The sequence below is a fragment of the Sardina pilchardus genome, chromosome 22, assembly GCF_963854185.1.
Source record: "Sardina pilchardus chromosome 22, fSarPil1.1, whole genome shotgun sequence".
NCBI classification, from domain to species: Eukaryota; Metazoa; Chordata; class Actinopteri; order Clupeiformes; family Clupeidae; genus Sardina; species Sardina pilchardus.
The window spans coordinates 4050190-4070457 of NC_085015.1; the positions used below are offsets into that span (position 1 = coordinate 4050190).

The window sequence follows — 20268 nt, forward strand, 5'->3', positions numbered from 1 at the left end:
CCCTGGCTTTGAGCGCAACATACCTCGCTAACCCACTAATCGAGATTCGTAGTATACCCCACGGGTCTGTGTGTTTGTGTTGATATCACTCTCACAGAGTGATCAGTCACGGTTGCAGAATGTCGCTGTTCCGCATGGTAATACGCGTAAAATTTCAAACAATAGCCGAGTCCCTAATAGACGCATGTCTCCTTTAAACGCCTGGGGTAGCTACAGATTTTGGGTAAAGGCCGGTCTCCAACAGAAGCCTGGTCTGTTTTTTTAGTTTCGGGTTGTGTTTATTCTTCTTATACCCGTCAGATCGTCTGTTTAAGCCAGAATGGTGCAGATTGCGCACACACAATGTATAATTGCATGACTGTGGAGGTGAAAGCCAGAGTTCCAAATTCTTAACTTTTTTCGACAGTGGCCTATATATGTCCTGCATTATTTAATTAATGCCATTTTGTTAAATTTGCGCACTAGACAACATATTTTATCACGAACTTTCTTTGTTTAGTTTCACTTTCTCTCTTTTCTCCGCGTTTCTCCGCGTTTCTCTTAATACCATGGCGGAAAAGAAAAAGACAAAGACATGATTTGATTTAAATGACATTTAAGCTGACAGTTGTCAAATTTGCCTAACAAAATTGGGGAGAAGTAGCGGCAAGATATTTCTCGGTTGATCCAAAGAGCGTGAGTAAAGCCTGAGCTGCAACGTCTGTCTCCAAAGAGGGAGAGCCCTGCCCTGCGTACTGTATCTGGGCGGGAGCTGCGCAAGCAAGGCAGGCAAGTGGAGGAGAGCGACGAGGAGGAGGAATTCGCTAATCATCTTGTAGCCTATAGTTGAGGATCACGGTGATAGCGATGAATAGGATCATTTTTAATCACACGATTGCAGTTGTTCTACAGGGTAGCATTCATTCTTTATTGTTGATGTGTTATCAGGGACAACAAGTTCATAGACTCGATGGTAACTTGAATTGTTCAGCCCGCTGTCACATCGTTTCGTTATAAGCTGCCAATAATTTAAGACATAGCCTAAGTATGTAGGCCAATTCTAATATGATCTGATTTGTGAAACACATTCGAATTATAGGCTAAATAAAGTGACCTCCTGTTGCCATGCTTTCCGTCTGCTTATGCTATTGGGTAGTTATTTCTAATCCTACAATAAACCTACACTCAACTAACAACACTAAATTAAACGCCTGTCTCATATAGACGCCTGTCTCAAATATACGCCGGTGCATTTTGGCGATTTAGCAAAATAAAAGCCCGGGCTATTGTTTGGAGTTTTACGGTATATGGTTTATCGTGTAGGTATGCTATCGTGGCAATGCTGTTAAACAACGCGAGATTTAGGCCTATCTAGATGAAAATGGCAAACTCGCTAGCCTACTTCTTGTTCTTTCATGTTCATATTAAATACATTTGTAGGCTACTTCAGTAGACTACTGACATGAAAGGGAAACATTGGCCATCTCTAACATGCACCAGAATACAGGAAATCACACCCACAATCCCACAAACACCTGTTGAAGTGTCCATGACCGTAACTCTGACATAGGGACAAACATTTTTGCCCCTTTACAGACCTCCCCATCCTACCTGTAGTTTTCTATTGATTTGTTTATACATGTAGCCTACATATAGGCCTACTGTAATGACACTCATAGCCTATAGGACATCCATCCATTCACATCTCCTGCCTGACTGTTACCGACTTAGTCTATATCAGAGGATTTGTTATTAAAAGCCCTCAGTGGCTTCTTCTCATCTCAGACTGTTCTCCGCAGGTCGTTTAGTGCTTGATTGGAGTAACGGGTTAGTGCAGTAGTTCTCAAACATGGGTAGCCTACCACTGGTGGTAGACACGGACTCTCTGTTGAAGTAGTGGAAGTCTCCAAGATGTTTTATTTCATGAAGACAAATATATATATATATATATATATATATATATATATATATAATGCAAAATCGTTAAATTAAAACTATTATCAAAACGTATTTATTCTTGAAATAAGAAACAAAACAATGCTAAACAGTATGTGCAATGTATACCTATGCAAGAAACATCTCATGGATGCACTGGGACGCATCCTCAGTGATGTATCCTGGGATCATTGGGTGTTTCGGGTCTCGCAACATCATACACCCTCGCCCAGGCGACCCAGCCGGGGTTGATCAAGTCCCGACTTGCGTCCCAGTAGCAGACCACGGATCAGCCCTCTTAATCCAAAGCCACCTAGTGGCTTTTTCTGCGGCTTCGCTTGCGGATTTGATGGCCCGCTTCTTGGCTGCCCCTGTCACACCCAAACGGCTGAGGACTTTGCACAATGAACGTGCACAATGAATATATATTAAATTGGCTTATGTTAAATTTGATATACTGGTCATAATGGTGGTACTTGTAGAGTCAATTGTTCTCTGAGGTGCCTACTACCTAAACAATTGAGAACCACTGGGTTAGTGGATTTTCCACCACACTACCCCAAGTGAACTTGCAATGCAACTTGCCATTGCTAGCCTCAATTTACAGGATCTCCTTAAATGGGCAAAGGGTGCCGTTTTGGTTTCTTTTAGTACGGGAACTTCAAAGGTCTATTCGAAGTTCCCGGATGCCGCTCGCGCTTTTGAGTGCACACAAAGATCCTTAAGGCGTAGCAAGATACGTCGTCGTAGTTCATGTCTATGGGCGCAAAACGGGGATCACTTCCTCTGCATAAAGAGGCGCGTCATTGCGTGTCAGACGTATTCATGGGTTTCATCAGGTCCCTTTCCACAGGTGTACAAAATCAAGCACTCGATTATCAATGCTCGATGATGTTCCAAAATAATCTTGCTGCTCTTTCAAGCCCTCTACATTTATTAGTTCTAATATGGAAGTAACACACACAAGCATACATTTCAAGGAATTGAATAAAAACATCAATGGAATAATGGAAATATGTCGCTGCTCTCATTAAGTTACCCCAGCGCCATCTGATCGTCGTTAGCACAAATCAGCATTTGGTTCAGCTGGCTGGCTAATGTGTTGTCAAGGTAGAGCGTACGTAGCAAAACCGGCCAACATAAGCAGAATAAACAAGAGGGGCATCTGATATAAAGTCGATTTTCTCCAGACGGGAATGCTCAAAAATGCTAAAAAGGTACCTAAAGTGGTCAGAAGGGGTTGAGGGTCATGAAACCGTGCCCAAAATTCACATTCCTAACTCTAGAGAATGGAGATTTTAGCATATAGTTGAAATTCTGATCTATGTCCATAGACTTCAATGGAACAGTTGCTGCCTCTGCTCTGCATAAAGGGGGATTTTGATCCCCCCCCCCTCTTGCGATTCGGGTTCCAGGAAGTGGCTTCTCATGAAGTAGGCTATCTTGCTCCGCCCCTTAATGATCTTTGGTGCACATTAACAAAGTGAAAGTAGTTCTACAGCTCAAGTCTACACCCCAGTCGTCGTGCTACAGGTAGGCTATGTTAGCCCTCTATCTCCTCACTTAACCTTAAACACTTTGAAGGTGTTTTTTTTTTTTTTTATCCAAAACGTATGTTTGACCGTGTGGAATGTGCAGATCCTTACATTTGCCCTTCGGCGTACAGAGTCATAGGGACAACAGTTTTCTGTCGCTTGGCTTGGCACTCTGATATTCTCTCGACGTGCGGGGGAGAGCCAGTGGGTGAGACTCTCACCAGTTTGTTCAGGCTGAGGTTAGGTACAGTAGGCTATCTGCGGACATCTGCACCAGGTGAACAAAGAAATTCGGTTCGGTGGGTTGGATGTGCTGCATTATTACAAAACTGGTTAAGTTCAGGCAAAGGCAGTCGAACTTGAATTGAACTAATACGGAACGCACTTTGCTCCGTGTTTATGAGGAAATACACACGCACGCGCGCGCGCACACTCACTCTCTCTCTCTCTCTCACTCTCTCACACACACACACACACACACACACACACACACACACACACACGCTTAAAGCTAGCGGGTCTGTGTGTTTGTGTTGATATCACTCTCACAGAGTGATCAGTCACGGTTGCAGAATGTCGCTGTTCCGCATGGTAATACGCGTAAAATTTCAAACAATAACCGAGTCCCTAATAGACGCATGTCTCCTTTAAACGCCTGGTGTAGCTACAGATTTTGGGTAAAGGCCGGTCTCCAACAGAAGCCTGGTCTGTTTTTTTAGTTTCGGGTTGTGTTTATTCTTCTTATACCCGTCAGATCGTCTGTTTAAGCCAGAATGGTGCAGATTGCGCACACACAATGTATAATTGCATGACTGTGGAGGTGAAAGCCAGAGTTGAAAATTCTTAACTTTTTTCGACATTGGCCTATATATGTCCTGCATTATTTAATTAATGCCATTTTGTTAAATTTGCGCACTAACATATTTTATCACGAACTTTCTTTGTTTAGTTTCACTTTCTCTCTTTTCTCCGCGTTTCTCCGCGTTTCTCTTAATACCATGGCGGAAAAGACAAAGACATGATTTGATTTAAATGACATTTAAGCTGACAGTTGTCAAATTTGCCTAACAAAATTGGGGAGAAGTAGCGGCAAGATATTTCTCGGTTGATCCGAAGAGCGTGAGTAAAGCCTGAGCTGCAACGTCTGTCTCCAAAGAGGGAGAGCCCTGCCCTGCGTACTGTATCTGGGCGGGAGCTGCGCAAGCAAGGCAGGCAAGTGGAGGAGAGCGACGAGGAGGAGGAATTCGCTAATCAACTTGTAGCCTATAGTTGAGGATCACGGTGATAGCGATGAATAGGATCATTTTTAATCACACGATTGCAGTTGTTTTACAGGGTAGCATTCATTCTTTATTGTTGATGTGTTATCAGGGACAACAAGTTCATAGACTCGATGGTAACTTGAATTGTTCAGCCCGCTGTCACATCGTTTCGTTATTCTAAGCTGCCAATAATTTAAGACATAGCCTAAGTATGTAGGCTAATTCTAATATGATCTGATTTGTGAAACACATTCGAATTATAGGCTAAATAAAGTAACCTCCTGTTGCCATGCTTTCCGTCTGCTTATGTTATTGGGTAGTTATTTCTAATCCTACAATAAACCTACACTCAACTAACAACACTAAATTAAACGCCTGTCTCATATAGACGCCTGTCTCAAATATACGCCAGTGCATTTTGGCGATTTAGCAAAATAAAAGCCCGGGCTATTGTTTGGAGTTTTACGGTATATGGTTTATCGTGTAGGTAGGCTATCGTGGCAATGCTGTTAAACAACGCGAGATTTAGGCCTATCTAGATGAAAATGGCAAACTAGCTAGCCTACTTCTTGTTCTTTCATGTTCATATTAAATACATTTGTAGGCTACTTCAGTAGACTACTGACATGAAAGGGAAACATTGGCCATCTCTAACATGCACCAGAATACAGGAAATCACACCCACAATCCCACAAACACCTGTTGAAGTGTCCATGACCGTAACTCTGACATAGGGACAAACATGTTTGCCCCTTTACAGACCTCCCCATCCTACCTGTAGTTTTCTATTGATTTGTTTATAAATGTACATAAAGGCCTACTGTAATTACACTCATAGCCTACATAGCCATATTTTACTGCTCGCCATTCTTTTCATCCTGGTCTATTCTTAGAATGTTGCTGTTTCAGCACTGCAATGGCACTGTTACCACACTGCACACAGCTGTACATAGCCTACTGTACATATCGGTCCATAATAAATATCCATTTTTATACTTATAATATATTCTATTAAACACTGCATATATACAGTGAGGAGAACATGTATTTGATACCATGCTAAAGTTGACTAAAAAGAGGAATATAAAATCATCATTTGACAATTGATCTTAATGTCTTAATTCAAAAATTGAGTAAAAATAAAACCGCTAACTACCCCAATTTTCTTTGTGAATGAAGAATGTTTCGTAAATAAATAAATGTTCGTCCTAAATGCTAGGGGGAAGGAAGTATTTGACCCCCAATGTAACCCTATGGGAATTTAACACATAGGGTTAACATTGGGGCAGGCAGATTTTTATTTTTTAAGGCCAGCTATTTCATGGATTCAGGTTATTATGCATCCTGATAAAGTTCCCTTGGCCGTTGGAATTAAAATAGCCCCACGTCATTACATACCTTTCACCATAGCGAGAGATTGGCATGGTGCTTTTTGCAGTAGGCCTATTAGCCTGTTTGATGCTCATTGAGCTCAATGCAAATCAAACAGGCTAATAGGCCTACTGGAAAAAGCACCATGCCAATCTCTAGCTATGGTCAAGGGTATGTGATGATGTGGGGCTATTTTAATTCCAAAGGCCAAGGGAAATTTATCGGGATGCATAATATCCTAGATCCATGAAATAGCTGGTCTTTAAAAATAAAAATCTGCCTGCCCCTATGTTAACCCTATGTGTTAAATTCCCATAGGGTTACATAGGGGGTCAAATACTTCCTTCCCCTAGCATTTAAGGAAAACATTTATCTATTTACGATACATTCTTCAATCACAAAGAAAATTGGTGTCCTTGGCGGTTTGATTTTTACTCATTTTTTAAATTAAGGCATTAAGATCAATTGTCAAATGATGATTTTATATTCCTGTTTTAGCATGGTATCAAATACATGTGCTCCTCACTGTATATATATATATATATATATATATATATGTAATTCTGCACTATATAATACTATTCGTATACTGTTACTGCTACTACACTGCACATCATCTGTACATGTTGTTCATACGTCGTGTCCATATTTGTAATCTGCTATTACTGTATAACGTTGCTGCAGTGTTGGGAAGGTTACTTTAGAAATGTAATGTGTTACAGGGTTATGTTGAAGGGAGAACAAGGAGCATGTTATTTCACTCTCTGTATTGCAGAAAGTGACATTAAAGCAGACTTTGACTTTGAAGTTACCTTGTTTAAAATGTAACAGTAGTGTAACTATTTGAATTACTTTATCAGAGTAACATAACGAATTACTTTTTGAGTACTTTTTTTATTCTTAATGATATATATAGTCCCCAAATCCATGCGAAGATTTCGGCCTTGGTCTTCAGGCTGCCAAGCAGTTTTGTACAAGCGCACAAGGCAGCATGGGCATTCCCAGGCTATATTGAGCCCCTTTTAATACATGAATTAGCATAATACTGGATAATACTGTATAATGATAACCACCACAAGGTCAGACTTCAAGCCAAATTTTACTGCAGAATCAATCTGAGTTCAATGCCCTTTTCCGTGACTTATAAAAAATGTTTTCTAAATTTCCAGCTATGAAATGCATTTCTATGACATTGCTACAGACACACACGTTTACATTGCTGCCAATGCGTAACGCAATTACACTGCTGCGAATGGATATATTCATATTCAATATATTACTGTAGACCAACTGTATACTACTGTCTACACTGCACTATATCCTGTCCTGTCTATTCAACACCTGTTTAAAAATACTTTGTATATCACATTGCACTTTTCTGCTTTTTTAGCACTTCTGGTTAAATGGAAACAGCATTTCGTTGTCTTTGTACTTGTAGTCTGTGACAGTAGGCTAAAGTTGAATCTAATCTAATCTAATCTAATAATCGGTATCGGTATTGACATCGGCCCTGAAAAAGCCGTATCAGTCGAATGAACAGAGAATGTACTGCTTTAGGATCACAATCAGCAATCAACCAACTTTGAGAAGAGTGTAATGGATTGGACTCATAGACTGCACCATAGGCTCTCCATGGCCCTGTAATGTTATAATGTTAGCACTACCTAGATACAGAATTAGCTGGCATGGGGCTATGAGATCATTGTGTCTGTGTAAAACATGACTTGCCTTTTCAGTGTGGCTATGGGGCTAATACAGAACACCGTATGTGTCTTTCTCTCTCTCTCTCTGTGTGTGTGTGTGTGTGTGTGTGTGTGCATGTGTGTGTGCATGCGCGTGTGTGTGTGTGTGTGTGTGTGTGTGTGCGTGTGTGTGTGTGTGTGTGTGTACATGTGTGTGTGTGCGTGTGCGTGTGCGTGTGTTTGCATGCGTGCGTGTGTGTGTGTGTGTGTGTGTGTGTGTGCATGTGTGTTTCCAGACGTGATGGACTCTGAACCGGATGTGAAGAAGAAAAGGAGGAGCGACTACAAAGGGGGCGTGTCTTCATCTGACTCTGACAGGTCAGTCTTTATGGAGGGGGCGTGTCTTCATCTGACTCTGACAGGTCAGTACTGTATATGGAGGGGGCGTGTCTTCATCTGACTCTGACAGGTCAGTACTGTATATTAGGGGGTAAAAAAAAAAATTGGGGAAATGTTCAACTCTCACCCCCTAAATGTGTTCGTATATCAATAAAAACACACGGTGCAAAATTTTAAATCATTCCTACAATATCTAGAGGTTGCTCAAGGCTTTTGAATATTTCAATCAGAATACTTGGTTATATCCATCATAGTGTTAGCTCAAGGCTAACAATGCTCTTTCGGGATGTTTTTGTAGTTTTGAAAGTAGTTTGTTCACAGCATATTTCACAGAATAACATTCAACATCACTCATCAGTACTATCTTCAGAAGCAGTCAATGCTAGTATTTAATTCATCAATTGCTCCTCTCGTTGTGCTTGTTGTAGCCTGTTGTGTTCTACATTTTTCTTTTGCATTAAGTGCAAATTATGCAAGTATCAACTATGCCCATACACCCACAATGTCCTTTTTCTCTCTGGTCTCTGATTTCTTCTGGATTCTTCTTTCTCCCTAAGTCTGCGGAGCAGTGAGGGACTAGGTGGCACTTCAGCCGTGGATGGGAGAGCTGTGCTCAACCACTGCCCCCGCCCAGTTTTTTGCTACTGTCGGGGATCCAACCGGCAACCCTCCGGTTACAAGCCTGAAACCCTAACCATTAGGCCGCCGTTGCCCCTAATGTTACACGTTAAGAATGAGTGCATCTCAATGTGCAATATCAAACAGGTCTCCTAACTCGTCTATGAAGGCCTCTACATTGGACTGCTGAGTCTTGTTTTTTTGCTACTTTTCCTGTTTTTCTCTTGCCACTTCAGTTTCTGCCATTTGTCCTATTTGTCAAGTGTTTCCAGTTGCTTTATGCCAGTATGTGTTCATGTGTGTGTGTTCATGTGTGTGTTCATGTGTTTGTGTTCATGTGTGTTTGTTCATGTGTGTGTTCATGTGTATGTATTCATGTATGTGTATTCATGTATGTGTTCATGTGTGTGTGTTTGTGTGTGTGCTCATGTGTGTGTTCCAGGGATGGAAATTAGCCACCCGCCACCCGCCAAATGCGTGTAGTTTTGCGCGCTGGCGGGTGAAATATGTCAACACACCCGCCACTGTGGCGGGTAAGAAACTACTTCTACTTCAAGTTGTTTAATTAAACAGAATATTAGCAGTCGCCGCAGAGATAAGAACACACGCCTTGTATCAATAATCCTCAACATCGATGGACATTACGATCACAACAAACATCCTGGAACGGAGCGCATTGTTGGCTCTCGTCATTGCGTCAGAGCCTAGCCTACTCTTCCAGTTAACGTGGCAGCTAGATAGTCTACAACCCATAGACTGTTCTATACAGTCTATGCTACAACCATTGACTGTATACATTTACAACGAGGCTACCGGTTAATAGGTTTAGATAGGAAATACATTGGATATATATAACAGATATACCAAACTCCAAGTCATGGTAGCCTACCTAAGTTAAGCACCCAGCCAATTAAACATGACCAAGGAAAAAGTGAACGGACAACTCACAATGCCATAGGCTACCACGATAACCTACCTAAATCATAGAAGTTAACATGGCAAGACACTTATCTTTTCTATGACGCCAGAAATATTTCCCTTACCTTCTTAGTTTCTTTGAACATTCACGTTATTTAATGAAAACATGTATCCTTGAACTATGCATGTTTTTCCTAAAACCGAATGAAAATTATCTTCATGTAGGCCTAGGCCCTACTTCTTAAAGTGACAGGCACTCAATTAGACCTACACACCACCCCTGTAATATCATTAAAGACAAGTGTAATCAATATGAAGTATTCAAATGACTGAATATTTTAAGTAATTATGCATATGCTATAAATTGTTAACAAAATATATAAAGTGTATGAATTCAAATATGAAATAGAAACAAGACAAGACATTTTCTGAGCAGGGTTGAGAGACTAGGATTGCCACTGCTCTGATCTGTATCCAGCTTCAGGCAATAAGGTTTTGCCTATATTTTTGTAATGTAATAGACACAGTCACACTTTTTCAAAACTATTTCAGCTTGTGTAGGCCTATCGGTGCTTTCTTATTGAAGACAATACTGCGATAATACGGAAAACCGTGCTAATTTTGGTCACTATAACCGTGGGGTTACATTTTCATACCGTTACATCTCTACTTGGCAGTATAATGTATGGAACGGTTGAATATATATATTGGCTGTAAAATGTTAAGTGGCTGGTAGATTTTAAAATCTACCTGCCACAGTGGCAGGTGGACAAAAAAATTAATTTCCATCCCTGGTGGGTTCATGTGTGTGTTCATGTATGTATTCATGTGTGTGTGCTCGTGTGTGTGTTCATGTATTCGTGTGTGTGTTCGTGTGTGTGTGTGTTCATGTACAGTATGTGTTCCACTGTGTGTGTGTTCATGTGTGTTACGCCGTAAATGGGTGCAACAACAAAAAAGGGGGTAACAGCGAGGTTGCAGTATTTTATTTTGCTCGAAACGAAAGTCCAAAGTTGCCAGAAGTGGCGGCCGGCCTGCCTGCCTTCAGACGGAAAACACAAGGGCGACTCCAAGCAAGCCAGGACAGCGTTCTTTAAAGGAATAGTTAGGAATTTTGGACATAGGACATCATTTCCAACTTTGCCGATGTGATATACAGTAGGTCAGTGGAGATAGTTTTTATCGCGTTTAACCCCTTCCTTCAGTTGCAGCGTTCCCCTTTGCTAACGCTGGTTCTGAGCTAACGCATTTCAACGGTAACATCCAAAACAGTCTTACTCTTACTACAGACTATCGATATACATGTCCGTGTTGATAGAATAATTTTAGAAATAAAACTAACCTTGCAACTCAATGATTTATTGCATTTTGAGGGACTACTTTCTCAATATCAATCCGCCACTGCCATACAGGGAACAAAGAATTCTACTGCAATGCGATGCAAGGTTAGTTTTATTTCTAACATTGTTCTATCAACACAGGCATGTGCATCGATAGTCTGACGTTATAATTTATTTGTTTCGGGTGTTCTGTGGAGTGTTTTCAGTGGCAGGCTGGATGTTACCGTTGACTTGCGTTATCTCGGCACCAAATTAGCACGAGATGAACGCTGCAACTCAAGCAAGGGCAGAAATTCACTGAAAATGGTCTCCACCGACCTAAATCACCACGACTAAGTTGGAAATGAGGTCCTATGTCCAAAATTCCGAACTATTCCTTTAAGTTAGTCTGCTGCTCTGCTCAAGTCTCGGGTCCACCGCTCTGCAGTGGGAGGAACTCCAGCGCCTTAAGACCAAAGATTCTAGAACAGAGCAAGATGGATCAGTTGCGTCAAAAGAATGAAGTACAGTACAGGGCGCCATTTTGGTAAGCTCAGCAACATTTCAGACACAGTTCCAATCATATAAACCCACCTCAACAGCTGTTTTTGCCGTTGCCAGCTGTTTTTTGTTTTGTTTTGTTACTCGGTAATGATCTGGCCGTGTGAAAGGCACGATTTATTACTTTTCGGCTTACCAAAATGGCGCCCATGGAGCGTTAGAATGTACTTCAAAAAATCCAACGTATTCTCCGGCCAGTGATCCATCTTGCTCTGTTCTAGAATCTTTGCTTAAGACCCATCAGGTGACCTGTGCACCGGTGCACCTAATTTGCCAATTGCCTCCAATCACCTGCGGACGAGAAACGAGAGAAGCACAGCAGGAGAAGAGGCAAGGCCAGGGGCCTGTAACAATGTGTGTGTTTGTGTGTGTGGTCATGTGTGTGTGTTCATGTGGTTGTTTGTGTGTGTGTGTTCATCTGTTTCTTTGTGTTTCTGTGTGTCAGTGCATACCTCTATTGATGTAACAATTGTGATTTGTGATACATTGTGATGGTTGAGTCACAGTCTCTGTGTGTGTGTGTGTGTGTGTGTGTGTGTGTGTGTGTGTGTGTGTGTGTGTGTGTGTGTGTGGAGATGGGCGTAGGGAGAGCTCCAACAAACTACCCCAACACAGCCCGCACACCCGTCGTAACTGCCGCCGTTAATGCAATAGATTAGAATTCAGAGAACGATTCTGATAATGTGTGTGTGTTTGTGTGTGTGTGTGTGTGTGTGTGTGTGTGTGTGTGTGTGTGTGTGTACACTGTTTGGTCCTCTGATTGTTGAATATAATGAATGAATATACAGTGCCTATAGAAAGTTATCATACCCTTTTGAAATAGTTACTTTTTTTGTCTTACAGCCTGAAATCAAAACCCATTTAAAAAAAAAAAAAATTCCAGTTTTATTTACAAATGTAGCTGTACAACATCAAAATAATGAAAAAAAAGTCAACAGTTCTGAAAATTAATAAAAAATTAAAAACTAGAATAACAGGGTTGGAAAAGTCATCATACCCCTGACTTAATACTTTGTCAAGCTTCCTTTTGTTTTCATTACAGCCATCAATCTGTTTGGATATGTCTCTATTATAGCTTTGCACACCTAGACAGGGGAATATTTGCCCAATTTTCCGTGCAGAATTGTTAAAATTTAGTCAAATTCTGTAGGGAATGGCGATGGACTGCTCTCTTCAAGTCAATCCACATATTTTCTATAGGATTTAAGTCAGGGCTCTGACTTTGCCACTCAAGGATATTCACCATCCTATCCTTAAGCCACTGCTTTGTTCTTTTGGCAGTATGTTTAGGATTTTTGTCGTGTTGGAAGGCGAATGACCTCCCCATCCTCAGCTGTTTAGGGGAGGGACGCAGGTTTTCCTCAAGAATTTTGGTGTACTTGGCAGCATCCATTTTCCCTTCTATCCTGACCAATTGCCCAGTCCCCGCTGAAGAGAAACATCCCCAAAACATAATGTTGCCCCCACCATGCTTCAAAGTAGGTATGGTGTGTTTTGGGTGTGTTTGGGTGTGTATACTGTGTTTGGTTAGCGCCTGGAGCTCAGTCCAAAAACTTCAATCTTAGTCTCCAAAAAGTTCGATCTTAGTCTCATCTGACCATATAAGCTTTTTCCACATGGTAGCAGAATATTCCAGATGTGTTTTTGCACTGAACTCCAAGCGCAATGTTTGGCGAAAACCAACACAGTACACCACCCAAAACACACCATGCCTAGTGTGAAGCATGGTGGGGGCAACATTATGTTGTGGGGATGTTTCTTTTCAGCGGGAACTGGGCAATTGGTCAGGATAGAAGGGAAAATGGATGCTGCCAAGTACACCCACATTCTTAAGGAAAACCTGCGTCCCTCTCCTAGACAGCTGAGGATGGGGAGGTCATTCGCCTTCCAACACGACAATAATCCTAAACATATTGCCAAAAGAACAAAGCAGTGGCTTAAGGATAGGATGGTGAATATCCTTGAGTGGCAAAGTCAGAGCCCTGACTTAAATCCTATAGAAAATATGTGGATTGACTTGAAGAGAGCAGTCCATCGCCATTCCCTATAGAATTTGACTAAATTTTAACATTTCTGTACGGAAAATTGGGCAAATATTCCCCTGTCTAGGTGTGCAAAGCTATAATAGAGACATATCCAAACAGATTGATGGCTGTAATGAAAACAAAAGGAAGCTTGACAAAGTATTAAGTCAGGGGTATGATGACTTTTCCAACCCTGTTATTCTAGTTTTTAATTTTTTATTAATTTTCAGAACTGTTTACTTTTTTTTCATTATTTTGATGTTGTACAGCTAAATTTGTTAATAAAACTGGAAAAGATTTTTTTAAAAATGGGTTTTGATTTCAGGCTGTAAGACAAAAAAAGTAACTATTTCAAAAGGGTATGATGACTTTCTATAGGCACTGTATGTGCATATCAGTGGTTCCCTCTGATGAGTATTTTGTTATAGTTATGGGATTTGACAGACTGTGTGTGTGTGTGTGTGTGTGTGTGTGTGTGTGTTTGTGTGTGTGTGTTGTATAGGTGCAGTGAAGAGGTACAGTGTGTGAGTGTATTGAATATCATCCAATCATCATTGGATATTACGAACTGGAGAAACTAGATTTTTATATGACAGCTAAACCATTATAAGATCCTTGCTAAATCTGTGTAACCTGAAACATATAAAACATTGTAACCTGTAAGGACTATATATGACGTTGTATGAGGAAAACGAGAAAGTGGCCTACTGGTTAGGGCTTCTAGCTTGTAACGGAGGGTTGCTGGTTCAATCCCTGACCAGTCCATGGCTGAAGTGCCCTTGAGCAAGGCACCTAACCCCTCACTGCTCCCCGAGTGCCGCTGTTGGGCATGCAGCTCATTGCTTAGTGTTCACTGCATGCTGTGTGTGTTCACTAATTCAAGAATTGGGATAAACACAGAGACCGAGTTTCCCTCACGGGATCAAAAAAGTACTGTATATATACTTATACTTTATATACGACCCCCACCCCACATACACACACACCCAAGAGGACCATCATACTCAACTTTGAGTTGATGTGTGTGTTTGTATGTGGATGAGGAGGAGACTGTGTGTGTGTGTGTGTGTGTGTGAGTGTGTGTGATTGCGTCTAACCCCCTGTGATGGATAAATGATGATGAGATATAGTATGTAGGGGAGACAAAGTGTGTGTGTGTGTGTGTGTGTGTGTGTGTGTGTGTGTGTGTGTGTGTGTGTGTGTGTGTGTGTGTGTGTGTGTGTGTGTGTGTGTGTGTGTGTGTGTGTGTGTGTGTGTGTGTGTGTGTGTGTGTTTTATAGTGTTCAGACTGGTGAAACTAATATGACTATTATCATAATCAGTAATCATTTGTCTTCTAGAGTGGGTTTAGGTCATACCTTCCTGAAGGAGAGTCCAGCAGCAGCAGCAGCAGCAGCCTCTGCTAGCAGCTCCCACTCAGATGCTGCAGAGCTGCACCTCAGAGACAGGTCCAGATGAAAGCACTTTTTTTTTATTGATTCCATGTTTCTACCACATTGTCTTACAATCTTTAGCCATGTGGCAGTGTCATTTTCAGTCAGAACAAATGTATTGGCCAAGAGAAGATCAACATTTAATCAATATTTGCCAGGGGTGTGAATCATTTTGTTCTTAACTGTATGTGTAGTGTCAGAGATGAAATACAGTAGGAGCGTGTGGTGAATGTAGCCTTTACTATCATCCACTGATGAAAGACCACAATTCCTTCTGAACACCATGACCTGACCTACAGTAGCCTGGTCCTGCCATACTCTCGTACATTCATAATGTACAGAGAGTCTGGCCACTTTCCATTGCCAAGCGTGAGCTTCCTTGAATGCGGATACTCTGTTGATGTTTAAAACTATTGGATCTGCCCAGAGCCACTCAGATCTGCCATAACCAATCGCTAACGTTTGGTCGTGACGTGACATGCTCAAACTAGCGCACAACCTCAACATCATCGTTCTAAGCTGTGTTCTAAGCTCTGTTCACTGATTGGACCTGCACATTTTTGTCCTGTGAAAACCCGTGAATATACCACAGACCCAGACTCTCTGTACATTATGAATGTACGAGAGTGTGGTAGGACCAGACTAGACCTGACCACAGTTTTGAGGGAAAAACGTGTCCATGTGCTGCTTTTCCTGTGTTCAAACTATTTGTGTGTGTGTGTGTGTGTGCCTGTGTGCGTGTGTGTGTATGAGTGTGTGTGTGTCTGTGTGTGTGCGTTTGTGTTAAAGGGAGGATCACCACAAGGATGCCCAACAGAGGAGCTGTGAATCCTGTGCTCAAGTTCTAGACTCCAGCCACTGGGTCCTGGTGAAGCCTGAAGTCTCCACAGAGAAGAGCATCTCCACCTACAGCCTGAGTTCTCTTGCAGGGAGCTATGAGTGTCCAGAGTCTGGTCTGCGCTGGACGTGTGCTGGTCCAGTCACCCTGCAGTACCACTTCACTGATTGGCATGTCTTTGCTGAAGAGCTGGCCCACATGCAGTTCGGACCTGCTGGTCCTTTGATGAACATCAGGCTCATGTCAGGAGAGCTGGAGGAGATCCACCTGCCACATTTCCTCTGTTTGGGGGGTTCTGAGGAGTCTGTGTGTGATGCCGTGAGGGTCCTGCATGGGCGGGAGAGTGGAGTGTGTGTGGAGGTGTGTGAGCTGACCAGACACCATGCCAGGCTTGTCCACCCCTCCTTCTCTCTGTTAGGGCTGGTGTATTACCTGAGCGATCTGCTTTTTCCCAAAGTCCACTGTGAGCTGCTGCTCTTCTGCACCTGCATCACTCCCCTGGAACTCCACACCTACCTGGTGCCAGATGACCCAGCTCACATCCAGGCCATCCACAAGAAGGAGGTGGAGAAGAGGGGGGTGTGGATTGACAAACCCGGCGCTGTGGGCTCGCTTTGGCTGAAGGACACCTTTTGTGTGAGGACATTGTGTCCATCTTGTCCTTCGGAAATCCAACCTAAGAAGAACCTGAACCTGTGGCCGCCTTCCACTAGTAAGTTTTTTGAAGTGTGCATGAAGCAGCCAGAGGAGGAGTTTGATATGGAGGTCATCAGCTCTCGGCACACAGAGCCCATCTGGACAGTCACGATCCGCAGACGCGACTACTGCCAGCCCAGCAGGAGCCCAGCACAGGGCAGCAGCCAGGGGGCAAACACAGGTACTTACACACACACACACACACACACACACACACACACACACACACACACACACACACACACACACACACACACACACACACACACACACACACACACACACACACACACACACACACTCACACACTGTCTGTTGTGTCATCACTGTCTTCGTCTAGCTGTGGATATGTTACTTGAAAACACACTGTAATTGCTGAAACAAATTCCTATGTTTTTTACATAATTGGCAATAAAGTATCTTGAACCTTGAACACACACACACACACACACACACACAGAGATGGTTCCACAGGTGGTCTGACACACTCTCTCTCTTATGACCAGAGCGGCTGTTCCAGGTGCGGCCCGGCCTCATCAGTGGAGTGTCCAGCGGTGTCCTGAGGAGCATGCTGGACCGACTCCAGGCCCACAGGCCTCCTGTGCTGAGCAGCAGGGAGGCTGAAGAGGTCCTGCAGAGGAACCAGGTGCTGCAGGACCAGGTGAGCTGCCTGGTGGACATGGTGCACAGGAAGGGAGATACAGCATGCAGCATCATGCTGGTCCTGCTGGAGGAACTGGACCCCCACCTTTATGGAGCGCTGCACCTGTGACCACCTGCAGGGGGCGCCCCTCTCACCCTGTGCTCAGTGTGTCAACGGCGGGAGAGAACAACACACTGGCAGCTGAACAGCCAGTCAACAGCTCTCCTACAGCACACACACACACACACACACACACACACACACACACACACACACACACACACACACACACACACACACACACACACACACTCTGCAGCTCTACTCCACCTGGTGGAGTTTATAGACTGCTAAACTTCGCCTACAAAAAGGAACCAAGGCTGCCATCTTTGCCCATATAAGGAGATCCTATTGTTAATTGAATTTAAATACCATATGGCAGTTACATTGCAAATTAACTCTGGGGTAGCAAAATGCAAAGTGTGCTGTTTTAACATGCCAAAGATAATGCACCCTGATAAAGTCTCCTTGGCCTTTGGAATTAAAATAACCCCACATCATCACATACCCTTCACCACACCTTGAGATTGCCATGGTTTTATTTCAGTTAGCCTATTAGCTGGTTTGATTTGCATTGAGCAGCTACAGTATGCCAGACTAGTCAGTGGTTCGTCAGCATATATTCCACACTCTAACCTAATCTAGTTTTGTGCTGCTGATTTGTGATTTGGGTTCTTTGGGTCTGTTTTGGGTTCTCTGTGGATATGTTATAGCCCACTGTTCAAGGCAGTTTTGTTTTATCATTGACTAATCTAATGAGAGATTGCATGAAAATAGACAATAATGATAAGATAGGAGTAGATTTTATTTGATCCCACACTGGGGAAATGTAGGCTACTTGTTACAACAGCCAGGGAAGAGCAAAAATAATAAATAGCAGACATATTAAACAGTTAAACAATATAAGAATGAAAAAAATATGTATACAATGTGCCATTCAAAACCCATCAAATAACTATTCGGTGCTGTTGAATTCATAACTCAGCTTCTCCAGTAGCCTGATTGCTTTGATGGATACGAGCTGATGTTTAGCTTTTAATCCCTTACTATTATGCTCCACTCTCATACAAAGTAATTAAAAAGATTTGCAGAGAGAGAGAGAAAGAGAGATATGCACACACCTTATAGCCTGCTGTTTGGCAGTCTAGTCCTGTGACAGACATGGCCACTTGTTCAGTTTAATAACATCATCAAATTTGTAACAGCTCAGTCTGATAAGGTTCAAGGTTCAAGTTTATTGTCATGTACTCATAAAAAGAATTTATAAGTAATGAGATTCATTGTGCTGAAGTGTCCAGAAATAAATTAGAAAGAAAAATAAAAGATACTAAACAAAGAGGGGTTGGGGAGCACCAAGGGACACCCAGGAGCAACAGGGGCAAGGAAAAACTCCCTTGTTCAGGAAGAAACCTTGGGCAGATCCACGGCTCAAGGGGCCAACCCAACTGCCTGGGGTTGTGCTATAGAGGGAGCATGTAAGTGTGTGTGTGTGTGTGTGTGTGTGTGTGTGTGTGTGTGTGTGTGTGTGTGTGTGTGTGTGTGTGAGTGTGTGAGGGCAAGGGAATCCTAAGGGCAGGCATGTGTGATGTCTTGGGTGGAGTGGTAGTGGGTAAAAAGGGGGGGGGGGGGTAATAGTGGTGTACTGTATGTATGTGGGGTTGGAGGGTTAAGGGGCAGCGTATATGTGTAGGGGGGGGGGCAGTGTGTTGTATGTATGTGGCATAAGAAGCTGGTAGGGGCAGTGTGTGTGTGTGCTGGGGGAGGGGGGGTGCAGTGTGCTGTGTGTGTGGGGCAGTGGCATACTGATGGTTCAGAGGAGGGGGCAGTGTGTTGTATGTATGTGGCTAATAAGAAGCTGGTAAGGGGCAGACTGTGTGTGTGTAGGGGGCGGGGGGGGGGAGGGGGCAGTGTGTTGTATGTATGTGGCTAATAAGAAGCTGGTAAGGGGCAGACTGTGTGTGTGTAGGGGGCGGGGGGGGGGGGGGGGGGGGTGACCAGTGTGCTGAGTATGTGGGGAGTTACTGTAGGTTAGGTGGGGTAAGAGGGCAGTCAGGAGTGTGTGTGTGTGTGTGAGAGAGTGAGGAGGAAGAGGGTAATAAATAAATAATAAAGTAAATAAAATACATAAAATACATAAAAATACACACACACACACACGCACATATACATAAACACAGACACACAGACCCTCACACACACACCAACACACACATACACACACACACACACACACACACACACACACACACACACACACACACACATGCACACACATAGGCCTACACACACACACACACACACACACACACACATATATATATATATATATATATATATGATATAATACAGATGGTACGGGTTGAGAATGCTCCTTTCTTTCCCGCACATCGGGACTCCCGAAGCATCGGGAAAACTGCAACCGCAAGGGGGCAACATAGACCGCCCTAATAATATGAAGGTTCGGCTCATGGAAAAACCCGAGGACACCGCGCTGGTGACAAGCAGAGAAAAGAGACATGACGCTCGGCATGTTAGATTGCAGTTGCAGAGTTTTCGAATGTTTACAGCCTACCTCACAGCTCTCTCACTCGACGTAGCCTATAACTCAGTCAGTCCAGCAGAGATGCCAGAGCAACGTTTTGGTCAATGGAGAGGGAGAGAAATGCTCCGCATATCCGTCTCATTTAATCATTAAAATGAAAGTGATGACAGGCTAAATTAATCAAACGACGTTTCAATAAACCATTGTTGAAATTAATGAAAATGGTTTTAGAAACATATAGGCCTATCAGAAGGAAATAGCCTTCAATTCAACCTGAAATACTCGAAAGGCAACCTTAGATTAATTCATGAATTCATTACGGTTACAAGACCGCATTTCCGTGAATAGGCTATTATTGTCAACGTCAAGGCGAAGACGAAAGAGATGGACAAGATGGACATTTTGGCAACATTTACATGCTAGGAATACTTATGTGTAGGCTATTTTAAAACG

The 20268-nt window shown here is 42.8% G+C and overlaps 2 protein-coding genes across 4 annotated transcripts in view; both read left to right on the forward strand.

The window, feature by feature from the left end:
• The window catches only part of LOC134070012 (uncharacterized), a 274775-nt gene that overhangs the window by 30611 nt on the left and 223896 nt on the right, over positions 1-20268 (forward strand). The window lies entirely within an intron of this gene.
• Positions 13960-18446, forward strand: LOC134070015 (NACHT, LRR and PYD domains-containing protein 1 homolog). Its single transcript, XM_062526202.1, has 3 exons — positions 13960-15051; positions 15826-16751; positions 17077-18446. The coding sequence occupies exons 1-3, from the start codon at positions 14906-14908 to the stop codon at positions 17340-17342; spliced, it is 1338 nt and encodes a 445-aa protein (XP_062382186.1). The 5' UTR covers positions 13960-14905; the 3' UTR covers positions 17343-18446.